The 21,780-nt window shown below is 45.6% G+C and overlaps 1 protein-coding gene across 4 annotated transcripts in view; it reads left to right on the top strand.

Annotated features, from left to right (window-relative positions):
• plxna1b (plexin A1b) overlaps nt 1–21,780 on the top strand; it is a 182,297-nt gene that overhangs the window by 101,824 nt on the left and 58,693 nt on the right. For all 4 annotated transcript variants that reach the window (XM_076754236.1, XM_076754219.1, XM_076754227.1 and 1 more), the window contains exons 6-9: nt 26–149; nt 1,127–1,280; nt 2,370–2,469; nt 8,330–8,444. In XM_076754236.1, coding sequence (XP_076610351.1) covers nt 26–149; nt 1,127–1,280; nt 2,370–2,469; nt 8,330–8,444 — 493 coding nt within the window. The remainder of the gene's footprint in view (nt 1–25; nt 150–1,126; nt 1,281–2,369; nt 2,470–8,329; nt 8,445–21,780) is intronic.

Here is a 21,780-nt window from a genome sequence, read left to right as displayed (position 1 = left end):
CTCCTCTTTTGCTGCTGCTCCCCAGTTGTTCACGCAAGGACCGCTGTGAACGAGCAGGAGAGCTCCAGAGGTTTGCCTCCGACCAGAGGCAGTGTGTGGAGCTCACCGTTCAGCCCAGAAATATCTCTGTCACCATGTCTGAAGTCCAGGTATGTCTTCTCTCGTCTGTGGTGCCAGTTGTAGAAATGACACAAAGCAATAAAACATCATCAGCAGTCTAGAAAGGGATGGTGATGATTATCTCGATCTTTACACATCTGTGTTTAGGTTTTCCAGGGGCACATGCATAAGTGACTCATGACAAAACGTTTTAGAGTAAAATGCTTCAAAAATACAGTATTTATCCACCAAAACTTTGTCCGTGGTGCTCAAAACTGGAGAAACAATGCTGCTATTTTTCAGATCTAATTGGGCAACTGCACATTGCATTAGGACTTTAGACTATGAATTGTAAGTGGGTTCATGGCAATTAAAATCCAGAGCACATTTTCTGCAGAGAGGAGCAGCTCTTCTGCTTTTTTCCATGTTTAAAACGTCTACATTATCACACCGGCACAACAGCAGGGGAAGCTGTTCCAGGAAAAGAGTAATGACGGCAGACAGATCACACAGTGTAGCTGTAGGGAGTGGACATTGTTTTTCCTTCAGCCCTTGTGTCATTTCTTGGTGCAGTTGGTAATGGTTGTCCAAATTGACCTTTAGTCATGAAAAGTCATGAAAAAGTCACAGAATCTGAGACCAAGGATGCAGCTGAGGAGTATGTATGTATAGATTTAATTAGGAGTCACCTATAGGATGCCAATTTTAACATGTATGTGTGTCATTCTGTCGGCAGCTCCTCACTGGAGCCACATAGACTCGACTGTTACAGTTAGCCTCACTCTCTGTCACGTACACATTGACCTTGCTCTAGTAGCTGCTCCGACTGACGCATACATGCGTACACCCAGGCGATCGCCCTCCTTTATTCCTGCTGCTGTCACACATGCACATACCCACACTTCACCCTGCCGCCCCCCCTTCACCAGCACCCATTAACCCCCATGTCATATCTTATAACAATCCATGTACACCGTGTCCCTCCATTGATCTCGCGCTGATTGTCCCTCTCGTTCTCTCTCTCTAGCTGGTCCTCCAGGCTCGTAATGTGCCTGATCTGTCAGCGGGGGTCAACTGCTCCTTCGAGGACTACGTGGAGACTGAGGGGCGGATCCAGGGAGGACACATCTTCTGCATGTCACCCTCTGTCCGGGACGTCATCCCAATCACACGGAACAAAGGTCAGGACAGCAAGGGTGAAGTGGGATATGGGGAGTTTTGGTGATGTATGTGAGGATTTTAAATTAAAGTTTAACAAATAGTTTTTATGTTGTTCCTTTATCCCATTTCACATGCTTTAGGTTGTATTCGTCCATGTCACTTTCCCTCCTCGTGGTGTTTCTCTCTTTTAACATCCTCTCCCCTTCTTTCCCTTGTGCCTATCTATAGCACTGTATACTGTTTGCTCATAGGCTGATGTGTTTCCTCCTAAGGGGTCTTTTTGTATGTCAGAATTGAAGAAATCTAAAGCTGTGCGTCGACCGGAGCAGAATTTTAATCTTACCGGATGATTTGCTTAGCGCGTCTATATTCAGAATACCTTGTCACCGCCAATAACGCTCGCCCATTCCCTTTCAAAGCCCCAAACATGAGTCTACATTTATCTACTGAAAATAGAACTGTTTTTGAATTCCCATTATCATGCATTATGCACTGTTGTCAGTTTCATTTTATTTATTTTTTTCTATCTAACCGACACTGGTTATGCTCCTAACTCATTTTCAAAGCAGTTACTTCACTGTGGTTTATCGTTATATTTAGAAATATCTGCATCTCTTTTTTTTTCCTCTGCAGAGATTATGCACCTGTTTCATGTCCAATCCTGTCAAGCCACAAAGACAATAGAAACTTGTTTGGTATCCGCATTCAAAGCGCTGAAAACATGTCAGATTCCAAGTTTCCTCAAAGCGACGTCTCAGTAGTTCTTCAGCTGAGCCCATTATGCCCCATTATGAGTTCTCATCAGCTCTGGCATCCAAACACTGATTGGTGCTGCTATTTTTAATGCCACCCCACTGTGGGTGTGACATGAGCGGTGTGCTGCTAAGCTGCAGTGTTTCTTTGTGTGTGCGTGTTATGTGTTGAGGTCACACAAGTGGAATTCAAATTTTAAGTGCAACATTGTGTCGCTGAGAAAATAGTTTTAATATATGATTTGTCTCATTTGTTCCACATGATTTAGTTATGAGGTCTGATTTTCAAGCTGTTTGGTAATTAATTAGATGATACTTTTCTTCTAAATATAGTAACTTTTGTAACTGTTGGTGCAGGTGACAAACGGGTGGTGAAGCTCTATCTGAAATCCAAGGAGACGGGCAAGAAGTTCGCCAGCGTTGACTTTGTCTTCTACAACTGCAGCGTCCACCAGTCGTAAGTGGAACTGACTGAATACGTCTGGATGCAGGGGACAATCAATGCTTATTTTTATCCAGTTTGAGTCTTTTCTCTCTTGTTCTTTAAAGAGATGGTCTCTCTGTCCAGTCTCCCCAGGGCCTGTATCATATTACTGCTCATGTGACACACACACACACACACACACACACACACACACACACACACAAATATCCCTCCCGCCTCCAACCTCCACAGGAGGCTTGTGTTACCATCGGAGTGAAAAATCGAATGTGCCGTATATGAGAAACGATTGGGATATGAGATGGTAATTCTAGTCTTATTATCATAACCCACGACACACACTAATGATACTTCAATGATTAATTCATTCTGCGATGGTCTGCCATAATGCCTCCACATCACAGACTCTAACCTCATTTATGCCTCTTCCACACTTGATAAAACAAATACTTCTGCCTTTTTCGAGCACTCAGATACTCAGTCTGGTACTTATTTACACAAGAAAGACGAAGGCAAACACAGTAATACTGTAATATGTGGGAAGAAGCCTTGTGCCTTTTCCAATGACTCCGTCTCCTTCACACTCCAGATGCCCTCAGCTATCTGTCCAATTGCAGTTCACCACCTCTCCTAATCCACCTTCTGCTCAAAATCTCCACCACCCATTGGGCCACACCCCTAGGTCAGTCCTACCACGAGCCCAACACACCCCACCGGGGTAAAAGAATCCTCCGATTCCTCCACCCCACCCCACATGATAGCCTCCCTCCTGTCCATCCACGACTGATCCAGGGGAGGCTGAAACGTCTGCTGGGGTATTAGCCTTGGGGCAGCAGATGGCTCGGCGGCCCCTGGGGTACCACAGGGCTCCATCCTGGCTTCCCTCTTGATGTCAGATGAGCCTCCTTCGAGGATTGACTGCAAAACACACACACATACACATAGACATGCACGGCCACACCTCTCTCCGCTCCGTCACCTACAGCTCATCGAAGCCCTGAATGTCTCGGACACCTAATCCGTTACTGTGACCTTTAACCCAGCTACCCTCGTCTCCCTGCCCCGTACGGAAAATCCCCTGCCACAACATCAGTGATTAGCTCAGCTGGTTAAGGGTGTGGTGGTTTACAATGTCAACTCAGTTAATTCAGCTCCCATAAGGACCCCGCGAGGTTTGCTGTGATACTCGGCCCCTTTTACTGACTGTGGTACGTTTGTAAGTCCTGTGAAAAGGCTTTCATGCAGAAATAGAAGACACCCAATTAAAGAGAAGGTGTAACAAAGTCTCCTAATGGATGTATTAAAGTGTGATGTGACTTTAAAGATCCCAATATAGCAATGATCTCACAAACCAAGTGTAAGAAATGTATCAGAAGTGACGCAGACGAGAGAGTCGCCCATTTGAAGATATTACCCCAATGAACTCTGATTAAATCCGTTCCCTGATCTAATACAGCCTCTGAGTGATGTAATGGACACGTTTAATGAAGTTACAGATATGGCACGTTGCATCTTCGGCAGTGACTCTGATGGCGACAAGAGATGCTGAGATAAGAATCCCATTTGGAGCTGGTAGTCCGGCCCACATGCCCGCTGTACCTCCCACCCCACCCCCCCGCCCCCAACCCTGGACGTCAGTGTGTGGTGTCTGATGAGATCAGACTGGTAATGTCATTGGCGTAATGACTTCAGGCCCACACAGCCACATGCAAGGCACTGTTTCCAGAATGCTCGGTCATTCTTTACCAGGCTAAGTTTCCCTCTAATGGGCTTAAACTCAAAATCCTGCAGGCTTTTCCACAGTGAAGCAGGCAACAACAACCTACATCGTGGGAGTGCACACCGTCTTCTGCTGACATTAAAACTACCTTTTAGATGACAAGGAACGAGCCCGACATTGGAATTGCTACATCGTGTTTCCTAATAGTTTACACTCACACGCTGACATCCAACCCCCATCCCAAAAAACACACACCCCTCCCGCTTATTTACCCAACTGATTACGTCCTGGCCCTTGCCTTTTCAAAAATGCCATAAATTTGCATAGTGGTATTAATCTAATTAGAATTCCCACTGTTTCAGTTTAAGGGTTGCCGAGATTGAAATAGAAAATCACCCACGGCCATGATTGCTCCTTAATTAAATATTTCCATACGCTTTTTCTCATTCCACAGCCTCCAATTTATTAAAGATAGGGAGGATAGGCTGGCAATGAATTGGGGTTTAACTGTCTGTATAAGGCCATATGAAGCACCTTTTCTTGCTATGGTTAATGTGGCTCGGGCAGTGACTGGGTCATTTGTTGTGTGATTGAGGGTGCACTTAGAGTAATTGGGAGAAAAAGTGCATTGAATGTCATACAAAGACTTTTTTTTTTTTTTTTGATAAAGAGGAATGTAAAAAGCTCTCAGGAAAACCTGAGAGAACGATTGCAGTTGGAAGACTTTGACAGGCAAATTCAGATTGCAATTTTGCTCTATGCTAAACACTGAGACATGCATTAATAAAATCATGTGCACGAATACTAGTCCCTCTGTGTTTTCTCAACCTCCCTCAAATTTGAAAGGGATCCAGTAATCATAGGATAGACTATTCTAGAGGACCATTAAATTATTCACCTCCTCTCCTTTGAAATGAATAGTAGCCAATAAATAACTCATTTTGCCAAGTGCAGGAGTGTCAAACGCACCTCACTAGGAGAGCAGATTGTATTTAGCACTCCAAACTGACCGAGGAGAGAGGAAATCACAGCCTTTTGTGTCAGGCCCTGAAAAAAACACTACTGCTCCAAAGCTAGCATAGCTTGATTAGCATCTGAATATGAGCGGATTAAATTAGCATTATGAGCGTGGCCATACGGGCAGCGTGTCTGCAGCCTCTAAGTGCCTAAGGGCGATGGCGAGTGACAGGAAGGAGGAACAAGGAGATGCTGGGGGGTCTGAAAAAGGGAGCCCACCCCTGGACAAGAGAAGAAGAATTATTGAATGTCCCCAAATGGCCCTGGGTGGGCCGTTTCCTTAAAAGGAGTTTGCACCCAGGCTAAAAGAGAGGTTTTGAGATCCTTAGGCAGCTCGTGACAGGGGGGCGCTGGTAACGTGGAGGAAGCAAAGAGCGAACAGCAGGGGGTTGTCGGACAGGGCCGACTGCTGGCCTTGGGTTTCACATGTAACGGCACCTTTTATTTCAAAGGACGTAATCGTGAAAAGTCGCAGTGGTCACCTGCTGACATTTTGCTCATTATTTCAAAGTTACTTATACACTAACAAGGTTGATTTGACATGAATGAAAGATAAAAGTCAAGATAAAAATGATTATTATCAGGGTTTAGTGACAGATGTGTTGACGGATATTTGCGTCTGAACTAGTACTGTAACTATACATTGCACTGATCGCTGCTTGGTTCTGGTTACCTGCTGTGTTAAGTTGGTGTTGTACTGTATTTTGATGAGCACTGATCCTTCGGTGGGCCCCCAACAAAAAGAAAGGCTCTTTGACATTCAAAATAGTGATTGTTGCAGAGCTCACAAACACCAGCAAGCTGCACAATGAGCTCTGCTAACTCGCCACGTGTTCATTTGTCTTGCATCAGTAATGTCATCTGCTCTTTTGTTCAGCGTTGACACTCTTTCTTCAGTTTCTTACCAACTCACTTGGGACAAAACACTGAACCAACCCCCCCCACCCCCACCCCCCCCCCGGTTCTGCGATTTGAGTCAGTATACTGTATGCTAACCCAACCTAGCATAGCCTAATCACTTTCCCTCCATTTGTTGGCAACATTGACAAATCTCCTATTTGCTCTCGTGCGGTATTAAGAGGCCTTTTATTTCCTTAGCTGCACATCCCTCATTCTAAATGGACAGCTTCTCTCAGCACAATGCTAAATTGGTCAATTAAAGCGGCGGTGGGATTGAATTAGGCTCCAGCCTCTGATCTTGCTCAAAAGGAGGGGTCCGGGCTGGAAACGATCACTTAAAGTGCGCACCTAACAGACGAGCGGCCCTAATTGATCCAAATGAATCCACGTCAGGGCTTGATGGAATCGCATATGGGCTCCATCTCAGAGCTCAAGAGTTAAAGCTCTAATTTTTCATGCGGATGAGGGGAAGGGCAGTTGGCATTTTACACAGGGTTAAAACACATTTGAGAGCTGTGTGCGCATAGCAGTTCAGGCAGATGCACAAATTCACACCTGGCTGATGTGGTTGAGAACAAATCAGGCTTTATGTTAAACCCCCCTGCTTGCTCTTTAATTGTTATGGATCCAGACTTGCTTACCTGGACTGTATTAAATGTAGTATTTTATTATATTCCCTATAAACCATATGCTCACACAAACCATAATGGCTAAATGAGTCGCATGGAAGAAATTCTGAAGCTGAACTACAATAAGCTTTGTAATAAAGCTAAACTGTTTCATTTGAAGCTCATAATGGTTTCATTAGAAAATGTTGCACGCATAAATGAGACAGCAAGCAGCAGAGTGTCTCTCGAGGGCTGGGAGAGGACCAAGAACGCGAAGCTGTGTTCACTTGAACTTGTCTGGATTTCCTGCACGGGTCCCGTTAGATGTGATATTCACTTCCCGACTTCCAACCTAATGTTTCCTCCCTCTCCCATGAGACTCCCGCGCAGAGCCCCGCGGGCTACGCTCCCACCTCTCCACACTCTCTCCCACGATACCTGGCGTCTCCACCTCTCTCAGGGAAATCCACCTGCTTTTGATCTCTCCCTCTCTCCCTCTCTGCATCTCTTCTTTCTCCCATCTTTCTCTTTCAGCCCGTCTATCTGCACCTCGCCTCAGCTAAAGCAGGTGAATTTAAAATGGTGGAGCGCTCTTAGCCCCGCGGATGAAAGAGAGCTTTAGACAAAGAACAGGGGGAGAGCTTTTTAAAATGAGACGGCAGCGAATGAAAGGGATGGATAGAGTGAGGGAGGCAGAGACGGAGAGGGACCGAAAGAAAGGCTCAGGGCTGAATGGATGGAGAGAATGAGACAGCAGAGGTATTGAAAGAGGGAAAAGAGGGGAAATATATGCAGAGAGTTGGCCGATTGTGAGGAAGACCATTAAACATATAGAAGCGGTAAGTGATGGACAGTTACAAGTGAGTGGGGAGTGATGAATGAGGGAAGTGAGGGGGAGAAAGAGGTTAAGACAGTTGATGGATAGGAGGGAAAATGGGGGGACGAAAGGTGAGAGGTAGAAAAGAGGATTCTAGACAGGGTGGGAAAAAGTCCACATTTTCGGATCATATACTCACATGAAATGATGAGAGTCTATGAAACAGTTACTAGTAAAGATTTACAAACCAAAACGACATGATAGGATAGGTACTTAGATTTGAGTTTATTCTGTTATATCACTACTTCACAAACATTAACATCTTAGCCATATATTTTACTCCCCTCCTGTTCAGTCCTTCCCATACTCTGTGTCATACGCACCTGGTCGTACTTTGAAAAGCTGATGACAAAGAAGGTAAAGAATAAGACGGGAAAGGCTTTCCACACTATGAAATCGCATGGAGTGCACAAACATCCCAAACAAAGTCGACTCGGTGTGCCCCTAAACTGGCTCTAAACAGTTGGAAACCACATCTATTTTCCTTATTTCCACTGAAGCAGGAGGAGATGACAAGGAGGAAATTTGACAAAATAAAAGGCAGACTTCTTCTGGCCAGTTTATCAGTTTGTTTAACACATAAAGAATGAAATGTGACAGTCTGCCACCACCTCATCCAGTCCTGTTTTCTGCTGTCTCTCTGCTTTGTAAAATAAAGCATTAATGCAGTAAGATAAAAGATTTTGGCTCGAGTCAGAAAACGGGTAACCCTGCTCACTCCCTAACGTCTCCTCCCTTCCCTCTCTGTTGCAGCTGCCTGTCCTGTGTGAACGGTTCGTTCCCGTGCCACTGGTGCAAGTACCGCCACATATGCACCCAGAACGCCAACGACTGCTCTTTCCAGGAGGGACGCGTCAACATCTCTGAGGTAAGATCATGTTGCAGTGCATGCTGCTGTTATTTTGACAGCCGTTTTTATTGCCTTAATGCAATTTTATGTGTATTCTTCTTGACATAGATATGGGATAAGTCAAAAATGCAGCTCAAGAGATTAGATTTGAGCAAATCTACCGTAGTTCCTCGTGATATAACCGCTATTCTTCACATGTACTGTGGCTGTGATCACACAGTGAAAGCTTGGTCATTTTCTCCCACATGCAAACACAAATTATAACAACATCGGCACCAATTGCATACAGCCACACACACACAAACGCGCACACACCTCGCACCTTCTGTGGCTTTCGCCTCAGGGTTTCCTCACATCACCCTGCTGTGTGTGTCTGCTGCCTGTATGTGTAATAGTGGCTCTTGGCACACTGACAACAGCTTGTGTACTGTGCAGCAATAATTCTGTTGTGGCCCATAAGGCCATAAGCAGGCCAGGATGAATGACTGTCTATGGAAATACTGCCTTGTTCTTACATAGCCAAATGCTGCATTAGCATAAAAGCTAATATCAATCGTGCCGAGTGGCGGCTACAGCGGGCGACATGCAAAGCATAACAAGTGTTTGTCAACTGCTGCAGTGTATACGAGGAAATTAGTGATGGACACACAGCCGAGCTATGTTTTCACCGCGCTTTTCTTTTGTCTTCACACACACCAAACACAGTTTCGCATATATTAACAGGCACGGAAAAAATCCATGCAAATGCATACCTTCTCAATGGGCTGGCCTGTGCTGTATCTGATTGTTGCTTCACACACATAAATGCACTCGCATACAATTCCACCCTATCTCGTTGTGTTTGTGGTTTGAGTCTCCCTGTTATCTCTATGCAGATTAAGGCCCCCCTTGATGGCCGGCCTGAATCACCGGCCTTTATTAATTGGTCAACCTTTATCCAATTACTTTCCTCTTTATCTCTTCTCTCAACCGGAGCAGTGTAAAATCCCAAACACTAGCATGCTGCACTATAGCCTCCGTGGCCGTCCAAAACAACACACGGGCCCAGCCTTCACGCCTCACGGAGCTAATGTTAGCGGATTAGTGTGCCCATCTGCAAGACACGGGGAGAGCGCTGGCTAGCACACTCAGAGCTGAGAGAGGCCAGAGGGGCAACGGATGGATAAACAGGAAAGGCCTGCAGTGACGAAATGAAAAACGGAGGAAAGCACAAACATATAATCTGCATAGTAATATCAGTGAAGGACAGGAGAGGAGGAGTGTTGAGTCAGACGAGGTGGAACTTGTAATCTTTTAGGGTCTACATCATCTGGTGCAGTGTGCTTCGAGGCCAAAGCAGTCAATCCAGTATGAGCAAGATCAAGGAGAGACAGCATGACAAAGAGAAGGGGGCGAATGGATGGAGAGATGAAGAGACTGGGAGAGTGGAAGAGTGAGAGAAGCAGCAGGAAGAAAGAGGGGGGATAGACGGACCGGCTGACATGGCATGTGGACACAGAGACCTCTCCTGTCACCTCGTCTGCCCAAAAAACCACCGACCACATGCTCCACTAGAGAATCCATCATCTGCACTGTCACACACACACACACACACACACACACACACGCACACACCATAGACACTCAACTGACTATACTTTTTGTCTTTCATGCACAAAAGTGTAAACATTGTGACAGTGGGATGCACGCGCGCACACACATACACAGAGTCATTCATCATCCTTCTCCTAGCTGCCATATCCATTAGTTGCGCTCTCAATGCCCCAACAAGTACAGCTCTTCCTGTAGGCTAGACTTATCCTTCTCCTCTCCAGGGCCCATCTCTCTCTCTCTCTCTCTCTCTCTCTCTCTCTCTCTCTCTCTCTCTGCCCCATCTCTCACCACTTTGATGCTCATTCACCCCATCTTTTTCTCATCCGTCTTCTTCACCTTGCTTCCTCTGTGTGTGGATTATACAGTCAAAGAAAGGGGAAAGAGGACAGATATGTGCCTTCTCCAACACCTTATTTTTTTGCCTTTTTATCCACTGGTAAATTGGGAACGGCATGCCATCAGGGACGCGTGCGTGCGCGCATATGCTTGCACCCTTAATTTAGACCTCAAACGATCCTTTTGGCCGTGCTGTTGCTGAACTCTGAATACAAATCGCAGCGTTTAACATACGAGGGAAATCTGCTCTCCTGATAGGAGACATTTCACTCAGACCTTTGCTGCACTCTCCTGCAGGTGAACACAGTAGACGGGATTAAATGAGACTCATCTTCACTTGACTGTGATCAAAGACCAGACAGCAGTTTGCACACAGGGTTGAGAGGTGGCTGCTCCTCACGGCTGGCTGTCTGTGTGGTCTGAGTGGTATTGTACCCACCAGACAGTAGAGCGAAGAGGGAATATGGGTCAAAAGGATCAGATGTTTTTACAGATAGGAACAGAGACCGAGGTCGACAGCTGAACTTTGAATGTGTGTGTGGTTCACTTTTTTATGCCTAGATGATGAACCCTCTCCCATCATTTCTTTACTAAACATGCACAGCAGCAGCTCCTTAAAAATCACTGAGCATCAGAGTCCTCCTTCTGAATGTAAACATTTTACAGTTGAACGTTTCCTCCACTCCGTCCTTTTTTCCTCTCCGAGTGTTTCGCTCTCACGTCTGACAGTATCTGAATCTTGCGTTACCATGGCAACCCGGTGAGGACTTCTTTCTCCTGCTTCATTTTATGTTGTCGTTCTCGCACAGCCAGCGCTGCCTCGTCCATCTCTAATTCGTCGACCAAATTACGTTTGGTGGAATAAGTCTTTTTGTGATTGCCGGGCGAAAGAAAGCAGTTGAAAAGAAACAAAAATCCTACAAAAAAAAAAAAAAATGGATTAAACAAACCAACCAAGGAGTAAACGTGTTGTTTGTTTTTGTGAGCAGACTGTGTCAAGATAGGGAAGAAAGAGAGGGAGAGGAACGGGGAGACAGAGTAAGCGGGGAGGAAATAAATATAATGAGTGACATTTCCAAATCAAATATGCATGAATCAACAATGCCTCCAATGGCACAACAAACAAATTCTCGAATTAAGGAGCGACCGGGCGGAAAATTGCAGGAGAGGAGTAAGAGTTACTTTATTATAAAAACAAAAAGGAGAGAGAGGAAGGTTAGAGTGAAAGAAGTACGTTTTTCTTTCTTTCTCCCGTTTCTCCCTTCCCTCTTTAAGACTCTTGATTGCCGTTTCTTTCTCCACTTTCCTCCCTTGTTTCTCCTCCTCCTGCTCTCCTCCTTGCTCCTTCCACTCCCCCGGAGAGAGAGTGCTATTCTGAGGCGACGCCTTGATGAGTGCCAGGCAAGGTTCGGGGCGGCTGGGCTCAGCTATGTTAAGACATGCTTACGTGTTTGTTTTGCTGCAAAGCGAGGCTCAGTCTCACTCGAGCAATCAAGGCGGCGGTTAACTTGATTGAGATTTGTGGGTACAGGGCTGCGTCTTTTTTTTTTTTTTCTCCCTTTCTGTGCGTCTCTGGCTGTCACTTTTTTACCGTTTCCCTGTTTCATCTCTCCCTCTCTCTCTTCCTTTGCTCCACCTCTTTTGTCGTTTTGAGTTTTAACCTAGCAGCATACAGCAGACAGGGTTTAGCCCTGGCTTTTTAAACAGTGCTGCTACTGTTCGCCTTGGGTAAAGTCCAGACTGAGTCACGGGCGTCATATATGAACTGCACACATTCTTTGTGATTCTTCCAAATCTGGTGGTTTTTGCGTTTATGTCCAAGCTCCACTTTCTGTCAGGATGTAGCCATTAAAACGTTATGTCGTCCTGTGCCTCCTTTGAAGTGTTGTACAGGACTCATCGGCATCCTGTTTCTGTACGTCTGCTCAGTCACAGTAGCTGTGTCGACTGGAATGTGCGGCTCCAGTGATGAATTTTTCACTCTTTTATAAATTCAACACCTTCCGCTCCTCGTCCTCGCTCTGTCTCCTCTCTGCATGGATGCACGATGGGTTAAGCAATGTCACCCTCCTCCTCGTTCCATTCTCTCTCTCCCACCGTCTTCCTCTTCCTTGTGTGGTTAAATGCATAAAAACCTTTAATACAATAGTGCAAGGTGAGAGGATTGATACCACTGTCATGTCTGCTGGCTAAATATGTAGCAGTCACTTAGCGTAGCATAAAGACTGGAAACAGAGGGACACAGCTAGCCTGGCTCTGTCCTCAGGTAAAAAAATGTGCCCACCAGCACATCCATATTTCACCAAAAAGTGTGTGTAAAAATGACAGCATGCCGTTCGGGGGTGTTATGCTGGACTATTTCTTGGCTTTGAGCTGTTGCCAGGCAACCAGTGGAGACACCAAGAAGTTTCTGATCCTGGCCAGTACATAGCCCAGTTGTCCGTGAGATAAAACGTGCTATGGAGTGAGCTTCACAGGTGCTCGTAGGTGGATTTTGTTGCCTTTGGACAGACCGGAGCCTTCTTGCTAAGCTAACTGACATTAGCTTCATATTTACCGTCCACATATGACAGTGGTTTAAATCTTCTCATCTAAGTTTTTCAAGAAAGAGTATTTCCCAAAATGTTGAACTGCGTCACTGCAGTGGTGTTGGTAGACACACACATTCACACTCGAGCTGCACTGTCTGTCGCCAGTTACACAAATGTAATGTTAGTGTGTGACACATTGTCCCTCGACACGACATTAATAAGAGAGGCTCGATGCAGGCTGCATTTGGAGCGAAACACAGCAACACACTCTTCTCATGCGCCGTCTTTCTCTCACACCTTAACCAAGCACATGTACTTATAGCACACAGGCTACCCACACATTCTTAAACAGTCACAGAAACACATGCTGAATCTCTTCCTTTCTTTCCCTTTCTCACACACACACACACACACACACACACACACACACACACACACACACACACACACTCTCTCTCGCCATGGCTGAAAGGGCTATTTGTGATGGAGGTGTGAAGGCCCTGGACCGTGACATTCTGGCACACTGTGTTTACCCTGGCTGGTACTCAGACACTGAGCAGAACACACACACACACACACATACATAAACACACACTCCAGAGAAGGACATCCCACAGATTGTAGGCCAAGGCTGCTTGCCTCGCTGTGTGTGCGTGGATACACATGTGTGTTTGTCTATACTGCTTTAGCGTGTGTGTGTGTGTGTGTGTGTGTGTGTGTGTGTGTGTGTGTATGTGTGTGTGTGTTTGACTGTCACTGGTTCTTATCAGGACAAAGCACAACCAGCAGCACAGGGCTGCAGGGGGCATGTGGGTGAGGGGGAGGGGGGAGTGGGTAAGTAGTTGAATAATATCCATCCTTTCCTTTTTTCTCCTTCCCTCTCTCCCGTCCTGGTGTCTTTATCTCTTCGTAATATCTGTCTTCACCCTTCATCGTCATGCCTTGTTTTCTCCTCTCTTCTCTCCTCGTGCCTTCTGCCAAATCTTTCTGCCCATTGTCACGATCCACCAAACACTCTGTTCTTGTCCATCTGTCCTTCCCTCTTCAACCATCTTTCTCCCTTCATCTTGTCTTCCCATGTGTCATCTATCACCACCCAAAACTTCCCTTTTCCATGTGCTTTGTTCTTCTTCTCTACGTATTAGTCCATTCGTTTCCTGTCTCCACCCAAGTGCATCATGTAGCTGGACATGAACACACACCCGCATGTGTTTCTGCCTAATATTAAGAGGAGCTGTGTCTAAGCCATGTTTGATGAAATATAAACAATGTTGAGAAGAGGGAACAAATGGGTGGAGGTTTGGATGTAATATCCTCCTTGCAGGTCTCCAAAACAATGCCGTCCTCCCAGTGCTTCATTTATTTCAGCGAGGACAAACCAAAGATGGACAGAGGTGCTGTAATTGAGGCCAGATGTAAACAGAGAGAGAAGAGAAAGAAAGAAAGTAAAGAAAGAAACAAAGACAAGGACGGGAGGCAAGTAGAGAGCCCTGCCAGTAACAAGCAGGAGATTACATCCAGAGTGACGCATTTTATTTTCCAAATGTGCTCCGTGCTTGAAGGGAAGGGAGGGAGAGAGAGCAACCGAGGGAACATGGAGAGGAAGTGGAGGCGACAGGGTGAAATAACCACATGCCTTCTTTGCCAGATGGATCGTAGTCGGACCGTGATCGTCCAGCTTTTAACCCTTGGTTAAAAACGGCTTCTGACAAGCCTCCAGTCCTCCCTGTTTTTATGAACTTTCTCACAGAACTTCTGATACGCCTGTCCAAGAGTCAATAATCGCATTTCCTCCTCCGGGAAATCAGCGTGTGATTGTATCAGGTGTTTTGGCAAATTCCTGTGCATCCCTCTAATTCGCTAACAGAGAACAACGCGCTAAATTGAGGACGTCTAAGTGTTTTTTGAGTACTGGTAATGTAATTCAGCCCCTCAGTCACGTTGTACTTGTGTACTTGTGTGTGTGTGTGCGTGTGCGTGCGTGTGTGAACTTCCCACACGATCGCACTGTTTGCATCAGGCAAAGAAAAAAAAGGCAGGAGAGATTTGCTTCTTGTCCCTGGATGCCGTTGCTGTGTGCACTCACGCACAGATGTGTTCACAGGCTAACACACATGCACAGCCTGTCACATATGCATGCAGATGTTTCATCTCTCCCTCTCTGTGTGGCTATTTTTAGCCGCACCATCCCACAGCTTATCTTTCTTCTTTTTGCCTCTCCTCCAGCTCTTCCTTATGTTTTTTCAGAGGCTTTACCTAAAATTCCCTCTTACTCCGAAAGCGTCCTTGCATCGTGCGTCAATCCCTCTCCGACAGAAGGCAGGGAGGGTGGGTCGCCCTGACAGGGAGACACCGCGGAGAGACCAGCCTGTCCTACCCTAAGAAGTATGCTTAGTAGACATCTACACAAGGACGAGTTCTGTTTATGGAGGAGGGAGGAGTTTAGCATATGCAGCAAAGTGTTACGCTTATGTAGATTGGAAGGACACTTTCTCGGACTAATTGGTTGCAAAGTGTTAATCCTTATGTGACATTGAGGAATTGCGAAGCCAGTCAGTCGAGCTCAGCACTGGCAAACGCAACGTCGCTCTTAGGTTATTCTCTCCTTGATGTAATCCTATGTCACCCGGCAAGGACCGCTGATGCAACGAGCATCAGCCCAGCTATGCCAACACGCCGGCTGCAGGAATGCACAATGAATCACCAGCTTAATGAAGAGCTAATATGAAGTAAAGATTCACACAAAGACATGCACACGGGAATATGATGACATGATCGAGGCACAGGGGTATGCATGCGGGCCGTGCACGGGTGTGTTTTACCGTGTGCGAGTGTGTGTCTATGTGTCAGTCACAGGTCCCCGCGGTTTAATTATTCAGGCTGTATTAAATCTTCATTTCCGCAGCCCTCACAGCCAGCCCACCTAATGGTGAACACAAATGAATATTGCATTTTCACCATCAAGCCTTGTGTGTGTGTGTGTGTGTGTGTGTGTGTGTGTGTGTGTGTGTGTGTGAGTCAGAGTGAGGAAGAGATAAATGCAGAGTCACTAAGAGAGCGAGATGACGGCAGTTGGAGACAGATGAATATCACTGCAAAGTGAGCTGAGGGAAAAACAAACTGAAAAGTGCAGGCAGAGCAGAGAAGGAGAGGGAGTGTGATTGAGAAACAGCGACTGCCTGCTGGGATGGAGAGGCACGGAGAAGGTGGGGGGGGGACAGGAAACAAGCCTGTAGCGTGCTGCGTCCTCCAATCTCACAAGACCGACTGTCTTCGTCATGTTGGGCTTTTCACCGCGCTGCTTTAGTAAAGTGGCCTGCGCTGATTTTTACTCCAACCTGACCCTCTACATGCAACCTCTGGAGACATGGAGGTGGACGCTGGTGCCAGTGGAGCGCTGGGTATCACTGAGTTTTTATGTAGTCTGGAATGTCATGCCTTGAAGACCATAAAATGAGGTTATTTTTCTCCCCTCATAAAAGCTTAACATAATTTTAAAATGCAAAACGCCGCGTAGATCCAGAAAGAAAAGTAATTTATTCATTCATTTTCTTGTGTTTAGCCTATTTGGCTCCTCGTGGCTGAAGGCACTTCTGCAGACGACACAGTGGAGCTGGGTCTTCACTTACCTTTTCTCTGTCAGACTGCTCATATGATACTTTTTGTATTAAGTTTCATTGTGACGCGAATTCATTGTTTTGGAAGTCTTGATTATTTCCGTATGTTTGATGGTATTGACCTGATTAAAGAAAGGAAGCCTTGAATTTTATGACTTTCACATTTTGACACATAATCTTACGCTGCCAATTTCTGTATCATAGCACTGTTGAGGCACATTTTGTCAGAAGTAGGTTATTCAGTTACAGGCAGGATCTTAAAAAGTCTATTTCAGGTGTTTTAGTGTGAATGAAACATTATGTTCTCAGCACAGTGGCCGTAGATTGTGGCACAGGTCATTATTTGTGAACTGGAGAAACTGAAACTGTGCTGATCTGTTATTTGTTCCCTTAGTGGCACAAATCTGTTTGTTTCTGGGCTCGCTCATCTGGTTTCTGTTCTCATTTTGAAGGAACACAGCTGCAGAATGGCAAGCAGACAGATCTGTTCGCAAACTGATCCATCGGAAATGATCAGTAAATGTGACCTCTCTGGATCTCGATGCTCAATCTTTTAAAACTGGCAGACGAATAAGAAGCTGAAATGTGTCCACACAGGTGTAGAGAGTTAATTGGCAAGTCAAAACCGCACACTACAATGTGAGTTTAGATCGCTTTGGTCTGTGCGTCCACTTCTTTTTGATAACAAAATTCACAATTTCAGTGGATGTTAGTTGTGAAACACTGGGTGCAGAGAGGAGCTATAGGCAGCAGGCAGAGGAGCGTATCTACCTCTGAAATCAAGGTCTGTCTTTGAAAAGCTGAAAAGCACAAGGTTTGATCGCCGCTGACATATCTGGGTTAGAATGATAACGGGGTGCCAGGAGTCTCACCCCACCCCCTCTACTCTATTTAACTGAAAAAAAAAAAACAGACCCTCACTAAGAAATACTCTCACATTCCTGCTTTTCTCTATTATTGTTTTATAGAACACCATGGTGTCTATGTCAAGAGGATAAACTGTGTAGGTTTGTCAGCCTGCTTGTAAGCGAAGGATAAGGGATTAGGAGATGAAATCAACATGTATGTGTGCCTGGGTGGTACATCAAAGAGTCGCAGAATGTGAGAGTGTATGTATGTATAGGAGGGGCATGTATGTAGGTAGATTCAGTCAAGCTCCTGCTCTGTGAGACTTTGATAATCCACGCTGAATAACATTCATGTCACACGATCCCCTGCATCTCGCTCCAATTCAGACTCCCCTTTCCGTGCTCCCTCATTCCTCTGCGCTCGCTCTCTCTTCCCATTTACTCATCTCTCTCTCTCTCTCTCTCGCTCTCTCTCTCTCTCTCTCTCTCTCTCTCTCTCTCTCTCCCTCACTCCCTCTCTCTCCCTCTCCCTTCCTCCATCTCCTCTTCCCTGCATCAGTACTCTGCTAGGAAACGTAGGACGTGGGCGGACAATCTCACAGTCCCTTTCAAGGTTCAAAGTCCCTTTTCTTCCTTCGCTTCCCTCGCTCCGGCACTGTTCTACATGTTGCCGCCTTATTAAGTTGTTCCACTCTCCCTCTCTCTCTCTCTCTCTCTCTCTCTCTCTCCCTCTCTCCCTCCCTCCCCAGGAGTAAGTGTGTGGTTGGTCACAGAACATCTTTCTGGTTTCTGCCTGCTAATGAGGCTGCCTCAACACACACACACACACACACACACACACACACACACACACACACACACACTTTTCTTTCTCTCTCTAACACACACACACACACACACACACGTGCTTCCGTGTGTCTCCCACACCCGCTCCTGTTAATATTCACTTTTAATAATAGCTGCACACTTGTATGCTGTTTATTACTTGTCGTAATGTGTGTACGATATCTTGTTGATTTTAACCTATATTTTACGTAGACACACGCCCACACACTTCTGTCTAATCTCTATTACCAATGTTTTAATGGGAAGGCTTTTTTGTCTTGCTCTTCTCATCCCTGTGGCTGTTACAAGTCCCCAAGAAGCACACACACACATACACACACAGACACACAGAGACACACACACAGAAACAAACACATGGCTGGTGGCCATCTGGTACACAGCAGAGGAGGGAAACAGGGACTATGTGGTCCTAGCGTTGACGTGTTGATGTATGACATTATATTACTTGGCTTATATTGATTAAGGAATGATTTGGAAGCGGGCTTCCATTAACAATATGGTTGAAATTGTTATTATGGATGACATTTATCACAATATATGCTGTTCTCAAAAAACGATTCTTCTCTTCTCAGAACTTAAGCTGAGCTGAGTTACTTACTATTTATTGAGAATAATTAAACAAATGAATAAATACAACAGGACTTAAATTTGGCTAGAAATTTGTGGTCTTGAACTGTAAAATATGTTTACCATAAAAAAACTTTGGCAGTACATTTCCATCTGTCTTTGAAATATTTTACAATGAATGTCTCTCTATTTTGTGGCAACTCTTAAAAACCCAGTGTCATTGCACTCTCTGAATTAGCCACCATCTCATCGTACACTCAAGCTGTAGTTTTTCTTCCCGCCCTCCTCTTCTCTGCAGGTTGTGCACATTTACACACAAATAGCTGCTGGAAGAACAGAAAAGCTTTATTCCTTTTCCGGGCGGCCCCCTGCTCAACACCCAGCAGCTTCAGCCAAAGCATATGACACGACACACCGTGTCATGTCAGGCACTCTGGATGAAGGGATCGACTCGATTCCATATGTGATGTTGTAATATAATATTAATGTGTAGTGGACTGTAACAAGGCATAGATGGGACTTTAGTTCAAGGTTGCGGGGGGGGGGCACATGTCGACAGGCGGTGGGGGAGCATTCAGCACACTTCGTATACCCCTTTGTCAAGTCCCTGTGACACACACGCACACACACTGTCCCTCTTATTTGTACCAGTGTACCCCCCTCGCTCCTCTGTGGCCATCCATGCCATCTCATCTCTCCCCCGGGCTCCCCGTATCGCTTTACTTCATTATTTAGCGTGTTATTTTTTTCTCCTCCCTGATCTATAGTCCCCCACATCACAGAGGCGGCTAATTAATTATGGATGGACTTGAGGAAGGGGGGGGGGGGTATTGAGGGAGATTTGGGGGAGGGGGGACTTTAAAAAAAACGACCAGACACCCGCCTCATTACATATGCGCAGTGTTTTTGGAGCTTTATTAATTTATATCTTGTCAGGCTACGCCAAAGCCTTCAGAACTCTTTTGGCTTTTTAAAGCATTTATTTATTTATATAGCGCCCCGTTCTTCGTCTTCTTCACCCTCCAACCCCTCGCTCTCCCTCCACCCCACCCAATCTACAATATGTCCTGATTTTAATCTCTCACCTTCTATATATCTGTGAACACACACACACACACACACACACACACACACACACACACACACACACGCACACTTGCCTGCCGACTGTCTCATTATCTGCTCTTGGCGGATGTTAAAAGGTGTTTTGCTCACTTGCGAGTGGAGATTATCTCATCCGCCCGCTGAACACGTGTTTTATTAATTCTTTTCTTCTACTTTGTTCCATTTGGTGTGGAACGAGGTGGTGTGGCACACATCAGAGTGCATTGAAAATGAAGGAAGGAATATTTTAAAACAGGCTTGACCTAGAACGACAGCTGCTCTCCTTTGAGAGAGCTCATGGCGACGTTCAATCAAAACTGGCATCTGGGTGTCGGCAGTAAGATGTCAAAAAATATAGGTCAAGTATTGTATGACTGTAAGTGTACTATTGTTTGGAATGATGCTCATCTTTGCCTTTAGAACGTATTGAGTTACACATCAACTGCAAGTGGCTTCCTCTTATTGTGAATGCAGTTAATTTTCTGTGATATGATGTATACAATACTTAATAATCTCCATAATTATATATGCATTTGCTATTAACACGTAGGAACTGCGGCACTAGCCTTAGGCAGCCAAGCTAACAGCGGCTGTTGAGGGAAAACAAACACAGAGAGGTAAGGAAAGCCCTCTGGCTACTTGGCTTTGAACAGAAGTTGGAGACTTGGACGTCCGCCATCATAAACACACACTTTGTAACATATACACTTATTCACATATTCAAAAACACAGCTACAAATACACACTTCTACATCCCACTCCAGTCAGGCTGGAGCTTTCTTCACAGCTAACGATGGATGTTTGTTCACCCAACTCGCCGTCAGCCGTGTGCTCGGAAACAAAGACTTTTAAATTTAGCAAAGGCGGTTTTCTGCAGCGACAGTATCCACATCAGCTGCTGTTAGAAACGCTTATGAAGATATCAGAATGCGAAGACGGTGATCAGAATCTCAAAATGGAGCAGATGTTTTTGTGCGGTGTTCTGGTGTGGAGAAACCATCTGTGGCGTACATTCCTTCACGCGTCATCTCCACTTCACACACATGTAACTTTGCTAGAAATGGCTCTTGCCGCTTACAGTAGAGCAAGAAAAGTGAACCTTATAATGAAGCGAGCTGCTGCTAAAAGAGGTCTGGCTCTGGTGCTTTCTGTGTATTGCGAAAAGCTAAAACTGCCGTTCGGTCCCCCGTTGATTCGCTCCCAGACATTTAACCGAATCAGCTCACCTCCCAGAGGCTTTGACGGCACACACCCCATCCCGGCGACTTTCTCTGCCGCACACGTACACACTCCTCTCTCCTCCTTCCCTGTTGGTCCTCCTGAAAGCAGCCGGATGGAGTGTCACATCTGGCCAAGAAAACCACAGCATCCGTCTTCACAGATGAAATGAAAGCCGAGAAGTCAGGAAAAACGGAGGGAAAGAAGAGAAAAAAGATCTTTTCCAGCTTCAAACGAATCCCCCTGGTGAAATATTGTTTCAGTGTACTCTGCACTTTGTAGCCCTAATGCTGGCTTTGAACTGTTTTGGCACCTGTCACAAATACTGATGAAATAGTTTCTCTCTGCAGAGCACTTCTGCCTTTATCCTTCTCGCTTTCCCTCAATATCCTCTTTTTCCTCCCTCTTGCCTCCACCTCTTTCCCAGAAGCCCTCTCCATTCTGTTTGGGACGCAGCGTCATCTTGTATTTGAGAAACCGGGAGCTTCGTGCGCTACGCTTTCTGAACTCTTGCAACATGCCATCCATGAACTCAGCACTGGTTCGCTTGCTGTTGGCTTGCATTATAGTCAGACTTCAAGTCTTTGATGTGAAGTGCTGGAGTTATTTTGCATGGCGGCAGACCACCTGACTTTTATATTTTATCATATTCTCTTTCATATGTCCCGATGTGGCCGCTGTAAAGAGCTTGGAC

Source organism: Chaetodon auriga, chromosome 2 (genome assembly GCF_051107435.1).
Source record: "Chaetodon auriga isolate fChaAug3 chromosome 2, fChaAug3.hap1, whole genome shotgun sequence".
Classification (NCBI taxonomy): Eukaryota; Metazoa; Chordata; class Actinopteri; order Chaetodontiformes; family Chaetodontidae; genus Chaetodon; species Chaetodon auriga.
Note: the sequence above shows the minus strand (reverse complement) of the source record. Positions and strands in the feature narration are given on the sequence as shown.